The sequence below is a fragment of the Polypterus senegalus genome, chromosome 1 (genome assembly GCF_016835505.1).
Source record: "Polypterus senegalus isolate Bchr_013 chromosome 1, ASM1683550v1, whole genome shotgun sequence".
Taxonomy (NCBI): domain Eukaryota; kingdom Metazoa; phylum Chordata; class Cladistia; order Polypteriformes; family Polypteridae; genus Polypterus; species Polypterus senegalus.
In genome coordinates this window covers 193,263,021-193,282,906 of record NC_053154.1, presented here as the reverse complement: position 1 = coordinate 193,282,906, position 19,886 = coordinate 193,263,021, and the positions used below count along the sequence as shown (strand labels likewise).

Genomic DNA, 19,886 nt, shown 5'->3' with positions numbered 1-19,886 from the left:
TTCTGGAATCTCCTCCCGTGCCACCTTGGGGGTGCACACTATCTCTCTAAAGAACACCTGGGCCAAGTCCGCCAATTCTCTATTACAACGCAGGTCAGTCAACTCCTCAAGTTCAGCGACCTTGAGCTCAAGGTGCTGGATCAGCTGGCATCTCTTACAGATGTAGCCCTCATAGACAACTGGCTTTCCCAAACCATCATCTAAAAAGTCCAACATCCAACAGGACTTGTATTGCACTGGCCTCATTATTAAAATTTGATGTGTGATTAAATTAAATAATTTTATATTCTTTTATAATCTTTAAATTAAATAATTTAACTTAAATGATAACACTAAGATCTGTTACGGCTATTTTACACCTTTTCCCCTTAAGCTCCTGTACTGTTCTACCTCTCAGCAGCCTGCCATTTGTCTTTCCATGAAGTTAACTTTACTTTTCTCTCTCTCTTCTCCTAACTTTGCGCTCCTCTTACTTATAAGCTCTCACTTTTGTATTCCCCCATATTAATGAACCCTTCAGCTGTCGCCCACTTAACTGTTCTACCTCTGAACCGCTAAGTACTGTTCAATCTAAAATAAACAAATACATAAAACTTTACTACCTTATCTGCACCTACAACACCTTGTGCCTGATCAGCTTCTTAACGATGGCCATGGCTGCTTACCTGCACACGGCAGCCGCGGCCTTTATCTTTTTTTTTTCTTTTCCTTTAAACTAAGGCATCGCTGTTATGACAACGCGGTTATTTGCTGACAAATGCCGATATCAGTTACAGTTGCTTTCTACCCTGCCTTCTTCTTTTGGCTGCTCCTGTTAGGGTTGCCACGGCGGATTATCTTCTTCCATACCTTTCTGTCCTCTGCATCTTGTTCTGTTACACCCATCACCTGCATGTCCTCTTTCACCACATCCATAAACCTACACTTAGGCCTTCCACTTTTCCTCTTTCCTGGCAGCTCTATCCTTAGCATCCTTCTCCCAATATACACAGCATCTCTCCTTTGCACATGTCCAAACCAACACAATCTTGCCTCTCTGACTTTGTCTCCCAACCGTCCAACTTGAGCTGACCCTCTAATGTACTCATTTCTAATCCTACTGATCCTCATCACACCCAATGCAAATCTTAGTATTGTTAACTCTGCTCTTCCACAATCCCCATTACTCTGTACTGTTGAGCCCAAGTATTTAAACTCATCCACCTTCGCCACCTCCTTGCATCCTCACCATTCCACTGACCTTCCTCTCATTTACACACATGTATTCTGTCTTGTTCCTACTGACTTTCATTCCTCTCCTCTCTAGAACATATCTCCACCTCTCCAGGTTCTCCTCAACCTGCTCCCTACTATCACTACAGATCACAATGTCATCAGCAAACATCATAGTCCACCGAGACTCCTGTCTAATCTTGTCTGTCAACCTGTCCATCACCACTGCAAATAAAAAGGGCTCAGAGCCGATCCCTGATGTAATCCCACCTCCAACTTGAATGCATCTGTCACTCCTACCCCAAACTCACCACTGTCACACTTCCCTCGTACATATCCTGTACTTGCACAACTCTTGCGTACTTCTCCGCTACTCCCAAGTTCCTCATACAATACCACAGCTCCTCTCGAGGCACCCTGTCATATGCTTTCTCCAGGTCCACAAAGACGCAATGCAACTTCTTCTGGCCTTCTCTAAACTTCTCCATCAATATCCTCAAAGCAAACATTGCATCTATGGTGCACTTTCTTGGCATAAAACCATACTGCTGCTCACTAATCATCACCTCACTTCTTAACCTAGCTTCCACTACTCTTTCCCATAACTTCATGCTGTGGCTCATCAATTTTATTCTGCTGTAGTTACTGTAGTCCTGCACATACCCCTTATTCTTAAATATTGGCACCAGTACACTTCTTCTCCACTCCTCAGGCATCCTCTCACTTTCCAATATTCCATTAAACAATCTGGTTAAAAACTCCACTGCCAACTCTCCTAGACACCTCCATGCTTCCATAGGTATGTCATCTGGACCAACGGCCTTTCCATTTTTCATCCTCTTCATAGCTGTCCTTACTTCCTCCTTCCTAATCCGTTGCACTTCCTGATTCACTATCTCCACATCATCCAACCTCTTCTCTCTCTCATTCTCTTCGTTCATCAGCTTCTCAAAGTACTCCTTCCATCCACAGACTTATAATGGAGTTTGAGAAAATCTAGTAAATTAAATATTCATTTTAAGATGAAGTTTAGTTTACGATGTTCTACTTTAATAACAAATTATGAGAATAAAGTCAACATGTCTACTTTAGTCTTGACAAACGTCGAGAATAAAGTAGAAACGGCAGTGGTGGGCCGTCAGGGCCTGCAAGGCCTCTGCTGGTCTAAAAATATCTGAATCACAAACTGATGTTAATTATATTTTGTCCACGAATACTTATTAAATAATTCCAAATAGTCTGTCCGCTTCCTTTCATAGCTTTTCCGATGGTTGTGCTGCTTCCAGACATGTATTTTCATATTAAAGCATTTAACCAATCACATTTCAGCCATCATTTGTTGCCAGGCAGAGTCAAAGAGGCCTTCACAATCTGTTCTGCAGGCCCTCTAAAACAAAATAAATGTCGATTAAACTGTTGCTTCAACCAATCAGATTTTGAGTTGGTGTCAGTAGGGCCCTCTAGCAGGCGTACGGCAACGTCACCGTATTCAGACCAACTGATTGGATAGGACAGTGTAATAGCATCATGACGAGTATGATGAGGACACAGTGCGCTGTGCTGATGGATTTAAAGCACGTCTGGATGATTTTGAGTTTTTTTTTTTTGCTTCACACATTCAATGGCATTTTTGAGCATTCAGACATGCTCTTTTCAATACTACAGGACAAAAAACTGGATGTGCAGTTTTGTCTGGCTAGGGTAAAAGAGTTCTGTGACACCGCTGAGCGAGATAGAAGCCAATATGAGGAAGGCTGGAGTTATACTTCACGTGACGCATGCTGCAGCGGACGCTCCTGCTACACAAGCGTTGTAGTGTTTATACTTGCGCGCGTACTTTACGTAAATCTGGAGGAACCCACCAGGTGGCAGTGCGAGATATTATCGCGGTGAGAACATGTTCGGCGTCTCTGTGTTGTGAATTGCCTAAAACACCTATTAAATTCCGATAACACCTTACCGCAATATCTCTGAAAAGGATGTTTATTGATTAAATCCATAAATCCAGAGATGTATGTGTCCATTCCAGGAAGCATTGGGCACGAGTGAGAAACAGTCCCTTGACGAGGCCTCAGCTCATTGCAAGGAGAATACAAGCACACACATACGCTAGCGTCATTTTAGCGGCACCAAATCCCCAAATCTGCATATCTATGGAAGGAAACCGGAGCACAGTGTGGAATACCAGCAACATAACTCCCTGCGAGACAGCAGTGCTATCGCTCCGCCACCGTGACACCCCCATGTGTGTATTTATTAACAGTATTCATTATTTAAACGAAATTATATGTAAAATGTAACATACACATTTTAATGCATTTCATCATGAAAGTGATATCAAGTATAAATCTAAAGATTCTAAATGTGCAGAGAGTTGGAATATCATACATTTAATTTGTTCTGTTTGGCGATCTATTGCTGCTTTCCGCTGCTGAAGCAAAATGCCGACATACAGATGCATTCGTGGTGCTTTTATATTCAAGCGTTGCATATTCCCAATTGTAATGACATGATACATTTTAAAAGTCTCATATACCATCTTTTGTGCCATCTATTTTTTATTGTTTTACTTTACCATCTGTCAGGTCCAAGAAGCTCGTAGCGATTAAAAACTGGGATGACGTTTACGACCGTCTGCTTTAATGATAAAGTAAACTATGAGGTTAAAGTGGACATTTCGAGATTAAAGCGAAATTTCCACTTTAATCACAAAATACACGTTTTCACCGTGTCCTTTATTTTTTTCTCAGTGGCTCAAATATAACGCTATACATTATGTTGCTGTTGTTAAGTTGCAAAAATTAAAAAATAAAAAAGACATATAAATGACACAATACATTTTAAAAGTCTCACATACCATCTTTTGTGCCGTCTATTTTTTTTTTTTTTTGCAACTTCACATCGCAACATAATTTATAGCCGTATTTGAGCCATTCATCAAACAACAAAGTGCACATCGATCCCGAAGGATCTCCATAGAGGCTTGCTGTCACATGTAGATAGTAAACAGAGACTCTGACGTCACGTTCCGACTTTTAGCACACTGCTCCCCCCGACTTTTTGCTGGTACTGCAACTTGCGCACGCATCGCGTTAATTTCTGAGGACCTGCTCAGAGGACATGTGAAATGAACGCTGGGAACGCGTGGCAGCCATGATGCGGGCGCGTACGCGTTCTGAGCATGAAGTATAAATGAGCCCTAAGAGGCAACTGAACGCACCGCAGGCGCACCAAGCACATGAAGAGGTCAAGCGTACCGCCAACTCCATGGCAGGATTCTGGACAATATTATTTGCCAGACACAGACCAGATTTCAAGACCACGAAAAACTGATGTTTGTCAAGCTCCTCGACCCCCAGAAGTTTTGGGAATACAAGAAAAATTTCCCGCATGCAGCCCTCTCCAGTTTAACACAGAGCCACAGAGCACTTTTTGATCTGTCTCGGCCAAAAACAGAACTGACTGTAATTTATGCCATGGATGATTTTGCAGGAAAATATCCCACTAATCTCCTTAACTTCCTTCATCAGAAAAATCTGAATGAGAGCATGGGGCAGCTGTACACATTGGTATGTTTGGCGGTGACCGTTCCCGTGTCCACTGCTTCTGTCGAGCAGACATTTTCAGCTCTAAAGCGAATTAAAACTTATGCCAGAAATACGACAGGGCTGGTTTGACTTTCAGCATTAGCTTCGATGGCGATAGAAAGGGACTTTTTGATGGAACTGAAGCACACGGATAATCTGTACGACAGAGTAATTGAACTGTTTTTGAGGAAAGAGAGGAGGATGGATTTTGTTTACAAATAATCTGAATTTTTTGCGAGTAAAATGTTGCGATTTTCCTAAATAAAATTGCAAGTTTATGAGTTATTATTGATATTTTTTATGTGTGTCGCGGCTGTAGCTGCAGTAGAAAGGAATTTGTTCACCCCTGGTTTGTCTATTCAATAAAGGCATTTATTGTGGCTACAGGAGTTATCTATCTGCGATGAAACAGCTCTTTATACTGTATTTCTGCATATTAAGATGGTTTTTATAACCAAAAATTAGTTTTTGAGGGGCGGGTTGATTCAGACGGAGCATTACTGAAGGCCTAGGTGTGAAATGCACGGTCCGCCACTGAGAAACGGCGACTTTATTCTCGTCATAAGTGTAGAGATTAACACTAGAATTACCAGAGCCCACGAAAAAACTTGTAAATTCGTCCCACCTTACATCGCTTCTTAAAATCGTTCACAGCTCTCCACCAGCGTCTTTTGTTATCTAAATGTGTTGATAAAAATCAGGCTGCAAGCAGCCAGCTATTCCATCCCCCCACCGACTTAGAACGTGCACAAACTTCTCCCAGCTCATGCCTCGATTGATTTTCTCGGATTTTTCATGGACATGCTCAAAAAATACATGTGTAATGCCACAAAAAATGCATGCAGACATGTCCGTGCCAAATAAATAACATTCAACGTTTTGAAGAAATCATTTTATGACACGATTTACCTTTATGTATTTACTTACTTCCTACAGCGTAAAGGCACATGTAAAATGCAGAGATTCCCATCATTTTATCACACGATTTACCTTTATTTATTTACTTACTTCCTAAAGCCTAAAGTCACAAGTAGTGTGCAGAAGGCATGATCAAAAATGTGTGTAATGCCACGAAAAGTGCCTGCTGACACTTTAGTATGCAAGCAATGGTATGTGCATTCTTGCTCCGATGTAGAAGGGAGCCGAGTTTACCTCTGATACAGCGTGTCTATGTGAAAACAGCAGTGTCAGATGCGGGAGTGGGGTGTGTTTGGGCTCATAAACACGGCTAAAATAATAAAACTGACTAAAAAAAAAAACAAAACAAAAAACCAAAGCTAACCTTTACAAGTATCATAAATTACACCAGCTGTTACAAACTGAAATAAAATGTATGTTTTTATTCTAAAATAGTAAGACTAAGAGCAGTTTACTTTTCAAAACGAAGTGGTGCAGGATCGAACTCGCGACCTTTCGATTCCCAGTCGGCAGCTGATTCTATTGCGCCACGGAGGCAGTCATAATAAACGTGTGTCAATGTCACATGTTAAGGCGGCTTTTTGTTTCTGCAGTTATATTTTTGAATAAAAGCGCAATTGTTGTGTTAGATTTGTATCTTTTGTGAAAAGTATTTCTTTGATACTTCAGGCTTCATACATTATATAGTTTATGCCTACATTTTGTCATCTACTAGTAGAATATAAAAAACGTTTCTGGTTTAACAATGTGTTTACACAGATTACTGTAGAAACAGAACAGAAATGCGTGTGTTCCAAACAACGATCTATTATTTCCACTCTAAAACTCCACTTCACAAAAAGCTGGGAGAAGTTTGTGCACATTCTAAGTCGGTGGGGGGATGGAATAGCCGGCTGCTTGCAGCCTGAGTTTTATCAGCACATTTAGATGACAAAAGACGCTGGTGGAGAGCTGTGAACGATTTTAAGAAGCAATTTAAGGTAGGACGGATTTATGAGTTTTTTCGTAGGCTCTGGTAATTCTAGTGTTAAAGTGGAAATGTCGAGAATAAAGTCAACATGTCGTGACACTATTACACAGTACCCAGGTACATTACACAGTATTGAAAAAAATACAACTTGGCTTGCAGTATTATCCAGTAGTATAGAAACAGCATTCACACATTTGAACATAATGGTCCACATTCGACCTTTTAAATCCAAAGTATCTCCAGACAACAGACGTGACTCCTTTTACAGCTTCAGTTTCGGAATGTTCTCTGTCCATTTTCACCGCGTAATACCTCTTAGGCATGTATTCCATTGTATGCTTGTTTATCGGTGTAGCATTGAAAAAGTGCCTCCACGCAACACCTCTGTGGCACGTGTTTAGCGGTGTAGCAGTGAAAAAGGTCCCCCTTAAACAGTTTCCCACTGCGCCACGTTCCGAAAGTTGTTTAGGCAATTTAAACCGCCGTTGCAGTATAAGAAAAATCCATATCATAACAAAAATAAAAAACCTTTTTTGGTATGAACCGGTATAACGCCCAGCACTACTATAAGCACATATTTAGATTTAAGCAATGTTTTTCACAATTGGTGAAAAACTTTTTTAATTAAGCAGTGCTTCAGAGAAGTACATTACAAAAGAAAATAAACAATGTGACAGCTTGTAATATGAAAAAGCATTTTATTTCCTTTAATGGCGTCTGCATTATGGATAAATATTTTCTCTATATATTTTATTGTAAGGGAATTTAATTTATTTTAGTATTTTATGGTCACTGAATGATAAGCCTACATGATTAATTTTTGTTAATAAAAAAGAAAAGGTAACACGTATGGAACACAAGGCTTCTATGCATCTGATTGTGCAGAATCTTACTGTAAAAGGTTTTTAGAGGTATAAATAAAGAAAGGAAAATTGGTATTGGCCAATCCAGTAACATATCATCAAAAAAAAGTATCTTCACCTAAAAGTATGACCATAATATCCTTAGCCACAAAGCTACTAAAAGCGATGATGTAGATTATGATGTATATTACAGTGTGCTACAGAGTAATATTATATTCAATTAAAAACTGCACAAAATGTTATACATTTACTAGCTAATTTAGCGGATATTAAATGCTAACAGAAAATTACTCCAAGTTCTGCTATTGACAAGGTCCAGTAGGAATGTGTTCTTAGACTTTCACTCTGCAATGCTGTTATTTACACTTGCTTCATAATCAAACAACTCTGATTTTTTCCATAAATCTATCTACTCACGTGACAAAATCCTTTAATCATGTTAATTTACTTTGTGACACTTCAGCAGAAAGTTGTTTAACCTGTTGGAACGATTCAGCATAAAACTAAGGCAGAAACACTTTGGTATCCAAGATATGCTCAATGAATAAACTTCAAACTTACCACACCTATAGTACCAAACATTTGTGTTTGTGAGACGTTTAAGTTCATGTCCTTTTTCAAACAGGATTGTACAGTATTTGAAAGTGTTTTTGGAAATACTGAAGTGTTATATACTATAATTTATTACATTAATAAATACTTACAGGCAACATAGTGGTGTGGTGTTTATATTTATAAAAAAAAAAAAAAGACTGGGTAAACACTTTTCATAGAACTATATACATGATGCAAACGGACTGGTTTTGATCCAAACTCACTAAAAATGTTTTGTGTTTATCTTTAGTCATCAGCCATTTCAATAGTTAACCAACACAAATAAAATATCAGAAAATAGATCAATAAGACTTATTTGTAATGTAAGACAATTTTTTGGCTCAAATTTCTCAAACACCACCATACATAGCTGTTTAAACAAAAGGGGAAATATTACCCTAAGCACAAAGAACCTCTTTAGCGTAGGCTGGTCAAGTACTTGTTTTTCCTGGACCTCCGGTTCTGGAGAAGTGGCAGATATCTGTGGCAGCTTTTCCATTGCTGCGTCCCCTGCAGATTTCACCGACTCCTGATGTTTAGCCTCTATTCCTAGTTCCACTGCCTTGAAATCATCTTCATTGTCCTTAGACATATTTTTCTAGACTTTAACACAAAAAATAAAGAAGACACAAATGAGTGCTTAGTTATCAAAGTAGTAAAGAGAGTTTGTAGGTGTGTGCTGAAAATTAACAATTGACAGCTGACAGTAATTTTTCTCAGACGAACATATTTACCAAAACACTATTAAATAAAATAATATTTGCTTTGGTATGTAATTTAAGACACTACACCCTCAGGACTGTATTGCTACATTTCTGTGATAACATTTAATCACACAAGACTTTGTTTCCACTAACAGTTTTCCAAAGATTCTAGATTCACTCTCTTATAGACCAGTATAAGTAACCAACCAGCAAAAAAGCAATGACAAAGGCATTGTCAGTGATGTGCTAAAGTGCTGTCATGCCAAAGACAAATCCGGTGGATTCTCGTTTTGAATTCATTTTAGTTTTCTCTTGTTTTGTGCAATATTTATATTTTTCTGCTAAATGCATTTCAAAATACAATGGATGACAATGCTATTAGTGTAATAGCTGAACCTTACAACAGTGCTCAGCATAGCTTAGAAAATGTATGCAATTAAATTAAAAAAAACTGAAAGCAGTGCAAGTGTGTTCCTATACAAAGCTGACTGAGTAAGACCTATTTATTTAAACCAAAAATGTCACAAGCCACTTGCACGAGTGGTATCAAGATCTACAGTGTCACATCAGACTTTTTTTAGTCAGAAGACATACAAATACAAAAAACAGTTAAGAATGTAAACAAACAAGTTATTCATCTGCAAAGCATCTTGTTAATTCTTATACTGTGTGTTGCTGCATCTCCAATTAGTCAAACCTAAAGATCTCCTTGGCATCACATTTTGGTAACTGACTTTAAACTAACTACAAACTATTCATCCAGCCTGTACGAACACATTTAATTGTTTATAACGAATCATTACAAATTAACCCTTTGCCTCTCTATCTAGAGTATATTGAAGATCCTCAGCTCACCGATTATTTTTATTATTATATATATGCCTCATCCAAACCTTTCGGTATATGGTGTACTCAGTACATAGTTTTAACAACAAACTTAACATCTACCCAGTATAGAATAAAGTCAGTAGTTCTTATTCAGTAGTGCCATATTCAGACACAAAGATATTGGTTCATGAATGGAATAGCCAATGATGTTGATATGCATTTCGTTTAAAAAATATATACCTAGTAGGTGCAAAGAACACTAAATTAGAAATAATAATGTTCAACCTAAACCTGCTTTTGCTCCACTTTGTTTTCCTATCGACGTTTAATAAAGTTTTAAATTGTACTTATATACAGCAACTGATATGATAACTGACCTATTTTCTTTAATTTGACACGTTTTGATATGAAGAACTGTGAATATTAAATCCAACTGCTATTTACTTCATACACAGCCTTTATCTATTATACTAATAACATTAAAAAATAGCCCAATAAACAGATGACAAAGTGATTGGAACTCGAGAGGTGTGAGGCACCACAGTATACTACAAAGTTCAGACTCCAGGCCCAGACACTATCTGTTTGTAGTTCATAGGTTTTTCCACTATCTTACGTGGGTGAATACACGGGTTGCTCTGGAATGGGTGCGCCAAAGGATTTGAAAATGGATGGATTTATGTTACTGTCCTTCATGGAACTACTTCTTATACATGTATAAAGGCCCAAGTATAACTAGATCGATTCTATCGAGTTAGCTGGATAAGCATGTAACGAGCCATAACTGAATGGATGTCCGCCTATCACGGGGCACACTAACGTTTATTTAATTCATGTTATTAGTGTTGGAATGTCCATTGCACTAGTTTAAAATACTACGCGAAAGTGGACATCATTTGAAAACAACGATCAAGTCATAAATCCAGCTAGTAAAGCTTCAAATTATTCCATCATCTAAGCACCTCACGTTGTGAGTTCCGAGCGAGTACACGAAGAGCACAGAAGAACAGGTGCCACCGGTCTAAGCGCTATACACGTCACGTCACGTTTCCCGTTTACATACTTTACCATCTTAACAACCCTCCACTTATATCTGTTTGTGCTTTACTCTTACCTCTTCGGCTACTCGTCAGACCCACTCGCCCAACAATATATCGAAAGACAACGACGAAGAACTCTTTCCAAAAAAAGAGAAACTTCCTAAACGGCTTCCGTTTCAGAAAATCTCGCGTGGGTACCTCCCTCGAGCGTCAACCACAACAGAAACACGGAAGTCTGCAAACGCGCAGCACACCCATGACAGAGTAAACGGTGTGGGTGTGTCTGGGCTTTTTAGGAGGCGCCACCTTAAAGAAAAAAAAAGTTGATTAACATTAGTATAGGTAGACAGTTGTCCATAAATTAGGCAACCTGCCTTACGGAACTTGCATCAGTTCACTTTGATGCTTGAAGAAGAGAAGCTACTGTATATAGTTATTGTGACCGCTTGGCAGGGTGGGCATTACACAGACTTACAGCTCCATAGTACAGTATTTTTGGCTAAATTGAAAACGGACATGTATACCTACATGTATACCTAGTGTGTGCTGGATTTCTCTGGTTTCCTTCAACACTACAGAAAACATTTGACTGAGGATGTGCAGGTCAGTGCGCTCAGTAGTGGTCTAGGCTGTAGTTCGTCGGGCTCAGAACTGGATAGTAGATTTCACAATTTATTGTAATGAGCTGTTGACATGTATCGTTCGGTTGGGAAGGATAGTTTAGGAGAACAAGGGAATCCCCAGAACAGGAATTCACAAGTTGGGTATTACAAGGCCGAAGGTTTTTATTCCAGTTTGTTAAGAAGACACTAATGAATGTTGCTGAAGCAGTTAGGACTTGAGCAACCGTTTTGTGTTTCATTTTCATTAACTTGCTTGTTAAGATGCTCAACCCTTAGTTTCTTTCTTTTAGTATTAAAAAAGCCATATTCAGTGTTTTGACTGGTTATCATTTTCTTATCCAGCTGCCAGTTAACAATGAGATTCAAATGACAAGGGAAATGGCAGTAAGTTATCTTATTTGGTGTCATTTACATCTATGTGTATTTATCATTTAGCATCTGTTTTAATAAAATATTTGGAAAGAAATTAAAGAGAAGGAAAATAAGAGTGACCTGATGCCAGAGAATGAAATCCCTAACAGGCCATGCAATTAGATAACATGACCTGTTATAGTGACTTCTAATGAAGCAGCTGGCCTGGAACAAAATCCTGAATTCTCAGCAATCTTCCAACAGTACATTTGGTAACTCCTGCCATAGAGAAAAGGATAGGAAACTCGAGATAAAACATTTATTTATATAGCACATTTGTATAGCTCAAAGCACTTTACAATAATAACATCTAAATAGATTCACAAAACAAAAGTGAAAACTAAACAACTGTTATTTCTAACAGGTTAATTAAGACAGTAGAAATGAATAAATAAATGTCTAGCTAAATAAACAAATTCTATGGTCAGTTGCCCAGGGAAAACAAAAACTCCAACTGGTGAATGCTAGGGAGAAAAAACCTCTAGTGGTTTCAAGACCAAAAGACCATCTAGCCGTATCTGCAGATTATGCAGTACATACTGTAAATGTGTCATTACTATGAGGATACTCTTGTGATTCTTCATCTTCCCAGCATTACAGGTGATTGCATTATATGTATAAAAAGAAAACACACAAATGTAGTAATTAGTAACTATTGTGTAAAACAGAAAATTAAATTGCATTTAATGATAGGAATAAATTGCAACTTCTCCACACTGTGAGGGAAAAGCAGAAATAAGTAAAAAGTCAAATTAAACAGTCGATGCCCAGATATCAAAAAGCAGTGATCTTCCATCCTGTCAGGGTAAAACTGAAAGAATCCGGTCAAAGCTCCGTCCAGTAAGGATACAGAATGTGTACTGCATTGAAGTTTTCTGTGAGACTTCAGAGATACACATGTAAAGAAACCTGCTCAAAGATCTGTAAGTTCTTTTTAAGAATTTAAGTATGGGCCTTAACTCTGGTAAAGTGAGAGTTTTGTCTTTAGATTCAGCTCCCGCTTCACCACCACAGACTGGTACAGTGCCTTCAGAACAGCTGCCACTGCTCGGAAAGCATAGGGCTAACTTGGGAGACTAAAGAGTGTAATTCCTGTGTAGTTGGGACATATGCTCTGGTCACCTTTCTTAAATATGAGGACCATGACACCAGTTGGCCATTTCAACTGCTATTGAATAGACATGTTAACCACACTATCCCAACAGGTGGATCGTTGGTGGATTCAAATTTTTTTAGCATGGCATGGATGGGAGGAGAAATGGGGTAGGAAATATTCTGAAGGGAAAATATGTCAGTGTCAGACAGAGTAATGATTTTGAAGCTGGAAATTGGTGGTGTGATAATGAATATTGTTAGTGCATATGCTACGCAAATTGGGTGTGCGATGAATGAGAAATTTCTGAAGTGAGTAGGATGAAGTGATGGAGAGTGTACCCAAGGGACAGAAAGTTGCAGCCAATTTCAATGAACATGTTGGTGGATAGAAAAGAGGAGATGAGGAGGTGATGGATAGGTATGGTGTCAAGGAGAGGAATGAAGAAGGTCAGATGATAATGGATTGTGAAAAAAGGGTTGTCATGGTTGTGGTGGATACATATTTTAAGAAGAGGGAGAAACATAGGATGACATACAAAAGTGGAGGAAGATGCATATAGGCAGATTATATCCAATGCAGAAGAGTCAATCTGAAGGAGATTAAAGACAGCAAAGTGGTGGCAGGGGAAAGTGTAGTTAGACAACATATGATGGTGGTCTGTAGGATGACGTTGGAGATCAAGAAGAAGAGGAGTGTGAGGGCAGAGCCAAGGATCAAATGGTGGAAGTTGAAAAAGGAAGACAGCAAGGTTGAGTTTAGGGTGGAGGTAAGACAGGCACTGGGTGGCAGTGAAGAGTTACCAGACATCTGGGCAAGTACAGCAGAAGTAGTAAGGGTGAGAGCAAGAAGGGTGTTTGGCGTGATATCTGGACAGAGGAAGGAGGAAAAGGAAACCTGGTGGTGGAATGGGAAAGTAAAGGAAAGTATACAGAGGAAGAGGATGGCAAAGAAGTAGTGGGATAGTCAGAGAGATGCAGAAAGTAGACAAGACTACAAGGAGATAAGGCACAAGGTGAAGAGAGAGGTGGCGAAGGTTAAAGAAAAGGTGTGTGATGAGTTGTGTGACAGGTTGGACAGTAAGGAGCGAAAAAAGGACCTGTACCAATTGGTTAGACAGAGGGACCAAGCTGGAAAAGAAATGCAGCAGGTTATGGTGATAAAGGATAATGATGGAATCACTCTCACAAGCGAGATGGGTGTGTAAGAGAAGATGGAAAGAGTACTTTGAGAGGCTGATGAGTGAAGAAAATGAGAGAGAGAGAATGTTGGATGATGTGGAGATAGTGAATCAGGAAGTGCAACGGATTAGGAACGAGGAAGTAAGAACAGCTACTGTATGAAGAGGATGAAGAAAGAAAGGCTGTTGGTCCTGATGACATACCTGTGGAAGCATGAAGGAGTTTAGAAGAGATGGCAGTGAAATTTTTAACCAGATTGTTTAATGGAATTTTGGAAAGTGAGAGGATGCCTGAGGAGTGGAGAAGAAGTGTACTGGTGCCGATTTTTAAGAATAAATGGGTTTTGTGCAGAGCTGTAGTAACCACAGGGGGATAAAATTGATGAGCCACAGCTATTGAAGTTTTGAGAAAGAGTAGTGGAAGTTAGGCTAAGAAGAGAGGTGATGATTAGTAAGCAGCTGTATGGTTTCATGCCAAAAACAGCAGAACAGATGCAATGTTTGCTCAGAGAGTGTTGATGGAGAAGTATAGACAAGGCCAGAAGGAGTTGCATTGTGTCTTTGTGGACCTAGAGAAAAGTATATGAGAGGAAACCACGAGAACAGTTGTGGTATTGTATGAGGAATTTGGCAGTGACAGAGATGTAGGTAAGATGTGTGTAAGATAAGTACGAAGGAAGTGTGACAGTGGTGAAGTCTGCAGTAAGAGTGACTGATGCATTCAACGTGGAGGTGGGATTACATCAGGGATCGGTTCTGAGCCCTTTCTTATTTGCATTGGTGATGGACAGGTTGACAGATGAGATTAGACAGGAGTCCTCTTGGACTATGATGTTTGCTGATGACATTGTGATCTGTAGTGAGAGTAGGGAACAGGTTGAGGACACCCTGAAGAGGTGGAGATATGCTCTAGAGAGGAGAGGACTGAATTCAGTAGGAACAAGACAGAATACATGTGTGTGAATGAAAGAAAGGTCAGTGGAATGGTGAGGATGCAGGCGTGGTACAGTTTGTCCACAGCTCATGTTAAATGGGCCACTTTTAAAATAAATAATCAGCGCATTCGCAGCTTAGCAAGGAGGCGTGGTGGTGTGTGGCCGAAGCAGTTCCTGAGGAGTTCGTGATGTGGCCGTTTCTCATCTAAGTGCACAGGTGAGAAACAGTCCGCATCCGTGATTGTTCCCAGGAGCTGCTGATTGCCACAGCTGCCACTTCCTCTTGATAAATAGAAGCATTAGGCGGCTAGAGGAGGGAGAGAGAGAAAGAATAGAAAATGGAGGTTGCAGGAGTGTGGAAAGAAAAGCAGGAAGCTGTGTTGAGAGAGAAGCGCTGTGAGTGAGATTGAGCGAGCAAAGGCTCCTAGGCAGGCAGTTGGACAGTGAGCCCTAGCAGGGGTGTTTGGCCAACACCTAGGGCAATTGGAAGTGGTCGCTCCCGCTGAGCATTTTATGGAGGAGCGGGAGTGACCGGCTTGAAAGGAGAAGCCCCAATGTGGGCATCCTGGCCATTGGGTGAAAAGCCAAGTCTCGATCTGGGGGAGTGCAACCAAAGCCAGGGACCGGGAAGCCTCCAGATCAGGAATGGAAAGTAGGTCAGCTGCAGGTATGGTGGCTCCCCTGGTGCATAGCCTGGATTGGAGAAGAAGGGGAGTCACCAGAAAAAGAAGACACCGGGCTTTGTTGTTTTTAAAGGACTGCTTCCCAGTGTTGTTTTAACCTCGTTTTAAAGGATTGTTTTTTTTCCTGTGTTTTTTTTAACCACCACCTTTCATATGTTTTAATGGATTATTTATTTGAAAGACTTATGGATGCACTGCACTATTTATTTGTTTTTGATTGTTGTTTGTTTGCCGTTTTTAAATAAAAGCAGTTTGCACTTTTACACCATTCCCTTGCTATGTTGTGCCATACTGCCATCCTCAGCAGTAACATTACTGATGAAGGGCTCCCAGACGGACAATGGGAGCATGCAGTGAACTCACATCTTCACAGCAGGGAGTAGAGTTGGCGAGATGAGTTTAAATACTTAGGATCAACAGAACAGAGTAATGTGGATTGTGGAAGAGAGGTGAAGGCAGGCAGGGTGGAATGGGTAGAGAAGTGTGTCAGGAGTAATTTGTGACAGACGGTTATCTGCAAGAGTGAAAGGGAAGATCTACAGGATGGTAGTGAGATCAGCTTTGTTGTATGGGTTGGAGATGGTGGCACTGACCAGAAAGCAGGAAACAGAGTTGAAGGTAGCAGAGTTAAAGATGCTAAGATTTGCATTGGGTGTGACGAGGATGGATAAGATTAGAAATGAGTACATTAGAGGGTTAGGTCAGGTTCAACAGTTGGGAGACAAAGTCAGGCGAGATTGTGTTGGTTTGGACATGTGCAGAGGAGAGATACTGGGTATATTGGGAAAAGGATGTTAAAGATAGAGCTGCCAGGCAAGAGTAAAAGAGGAAGGCCTAAGAGAAGGTTTATGGATGTGGTGAGAGAGGACATGCAGATGATGGGTGTAACAAAGCAAGATGCAGAATACAGGAAGATGTGGAAAAAGACGATACAGTGTGGCAACCCATAACAGGAGCAGCCAGAAGAAGAAGTGTTTGTGATGCATCATTTGTTGGAATAACAGAGACATAAGACCCGGACGGACATAAAGATTCTGTAGTGATGTTTAAGCTAGAACTACCCTATTGTTAAAGCACTAAATGGTGGAATTTCCTATGGAAGAATTATCTTGCTTTTCTTCAATGTAGTTCAAGACACTTGTCTTTGCCCCATTAATTCAATTCACTTGGGTGTTTTTTTCTTTTGTTAGTTAAAATCAATTACTTACATATTGAAGGAAACCATTCTTATTAGAATCTAGGAGAGTCCAAAGCGTTCATAACATTTTTTAAGTGAAAGTACTAGATATTTTTGAAATGATAGTTTAATGTGCTTGATTAATTTCATTTTTTAATCTTAGATTAAAGGTAGCTTTGTTATTCAGGTGTATCAAAAGTACTATGTAACTAAGTACTTTTCTGCATACAATAATTGCATTCTTTTAACCAAGGCCTACTATTATGGTCAGGCAGTGTGTTGTAGTGGTTAAGGGTTTGGACCTAGCCATTCAAATACTGATATTGACACTTAGTGACTTTAAGCAAGTCACCTCACCTGCCTGTTCTCCAAGTGGAATAATAAAAGAAATTTAACCAATTGTATCTCAGATGTAAGTCACCTTGGATAAAGGCATCAATTAAATAATAAGTAATGATAATATCATTAGGTAATTGGAGCTGCTTACTCTTGAATATGCTATAAACAATTGTCTATGAGTAAAACATTCCTCCAATAGACCAATTCCTTCTTTTTCAAGTAACATGGCATTTATTGGTCACTGCAAAGCACAATTTTACAGGAAACTATATTGAACTGAAATTGGCAATCAGTAGGAATAATGTGAAATTTGAGAATGTATTAATATAATTTTTAGACATTTACAGTTTACATTGTTTACTTAAGTACAGTATATTTTTCATGTTTTTCAGTTGTATTTTGTCCTCCTTTAAATTCCACAGATACAAATGTACTGTATATGCTGAGCAGTACTTAAAGTGACATATGTAAGTGCTGGTACCCTATATGCATTCACATACTGATGTATTAATGTGAAGAGCATCTAGCAGTAGCTTTGAGTGGCACAATACAATCTCTTTGGCTTCCTAATTAAACATTCAAGCACCTTGATCTAAGACAGACATTGGTGTAGTGTATAACTTCAGGGTCATTTTAAGGATTTGCAGGTATCAGGGCCTTTGTCTCCTTTGTGATTGTCATGCACGGTCTTTCATTTATATAAGATTGAAGAGAGGAGGTAGATGGAGGTCCCTTTGGGCTTTTATGTGCATTCATATAGTGGTGTTTCATTGATCTGGGCTGTACTGTATACAGTACAGGCCAAAAGTTTGGACACACCTCCTCATTCAATGTGTTTTCTTTATTTTCATGACCATTTACATTGGTAGATTCTCACTGAAGGCATCAAAACTATGAATGAACACATGTGGAGTTATGTACTTAACAAAAAAAGGTGAAATAACTGAAAGCATGTTTTATATTCTAGTTTCTTCAAAATAGCCACCCTTTGCTCTGATTACTGCTTTGCACACTCTTGGCATTCTTTCGATGAGCTTCAACAGGTAGTCACCTGAAATGGTTTTCACTTCACAGGTGTGCCTTATCAGGGTTATTTAGTGGAATTTCTTGCTTTATCAATGGGGTTGGGACCAGGAGTTGTGTTGTGCAGAAGTCAGGTTAGTTGGACGATCATTTATTTTTCAACAGGACAATGACCCCAAACACACCTCCAGGCTATGTAAGGGCTATTTGACCAAGAAGGAGAGTGATGGAGTGCTGTAAATGGTCATGTAAATAAAGAAAACACAGGAGGTGTGTCCAAACATTTGGCCTGTACTGTATGTATATATATATATATATATATATATATATATATATATATATATATATATATATATCACAGCAACACTCATCACTCACAACAGTCACAAAACAATTACATTGACAATCATGTTATGTTATTTTCAAAATGTTTCCTTTTCTTTTTCATTACTTCTTTAACACACTACTTCTCCGCTGCGCTGGTATTTTCTAGTATATATATATATATATATATATACAGTGATCCTCGCTATATGGCTTGGGCTTCACTCCATCGCGGATTTTAAATGTAAGCATATCTAAATATATATCACGAATTTTTCGCTGGTTCGCAGATTTCTGCGGACAATGGATCTTTTAATTTATGGTACATGCTTCCTCAGTTTGTTTGCCCAGTTGATTTCATACAAGGGACGCTATTGGCAGAGCATGTATTAAATAAAACTCCTCAATGATATACGATATGCTTCCCGCGTGGTGCTTCGCACACTTCAAAGCTCTAGCAGCCGTATTTATTTTTGATTGTTTGCTTTTCTCTGTCTCTCTCACTCTCTCTGACATTCTCTGCTCCTGACAGAGGGGGTGTGAGCAGAGGGGCTGTTTGCTTAGAAGATACGGACGCGCCTGTAAAAAATGCTGAAAGACTACCTTCACATTGATCCCTTCATTGCGGCCGCTATATCACGGGTGCTTCGTATACTTAAAAGCCCAACAGACCTATTGATTTTTCATTGTTTACATTTCTATCTCTCTCTGACATTCTCTGCTCCTGACAGCACTCCTATGAAGAGGAAGATATGTTTGCATTCTTTTAATTGTGAGAAAGAACTGTCATCTCTGTCTTGTCATGGAGCACAGTTTAAACTTTTGACTAAAGGGTGTTATTTCATGTCTAGAGGGCTTTAATATTGTTAAAAAAAGTATTTAGAAGGTCAAAAACAGGTTTTCTATGCTCTAACTGCGAAAATATTAGATTTATAAATAAAGAATCCTACTTCGTGGAAATTCATTTATCTGTCTGGAGCGGATTAACCGCTATAAACGAGGGTTTACTGTATAACTGTGCGGAGAATATTTATAAACAGTGTGGAAGAGTTTCTAAGGGCTTAAAATATATAAAAATAAACATATGGTTTCTACTTCGCAGATTTTCACCTGTCGCGTGGGGTTCTGGAACGCAACCCCCACGATCGAGGAGGGATTACTGTGTGTGTATATATATATATATATATATATATATATATATATATATATATATATATATACCCCTTCAGTAACCATATAGTGTATATTTAAGTTGTTTTAAAATGTAGCTTTCACTCCCAATATCCATTATAGTATAAACATTTATACACACTGTATAAATCCAGGACAAAGAGAGGCCATTGAAACAGTACAATCATCATTCAGCTATTCTGTGGGGAAGG

General features: G+C 39.1%; 1 protein-coding gene across 1 annotated transcript in view; it reads right to left on the bottom strand.

The window, feature by feature from the left end:
• Positions 1–10,957, bottom strand: part of tprg1 (tumor protein p63 regulated 1) — a 94,180-nt gene extending 83,223 nt beyond the window's left edge. Inside the window, exons 1-2 of the mRNA XM_039765871.1 lie at positions 10,791–10,957; positions 8,542–8,747 (exon numbers count right to left, since the gene is read on the bottom strand). Of these exons, the coding sequence (XP_039621805.1) occupies positions 8,542–8,736 (195 nt within the window). The 5' untranslated portion in view covers positions 8,737–8,747; positions 10,791–10,957. The remainder of the gene's footprint in view (positions 1–8,541; positions 8,748–10,790) is intronic.
• Positions 10,958–19,886: the final 8,929 nt, after the last annotated feature.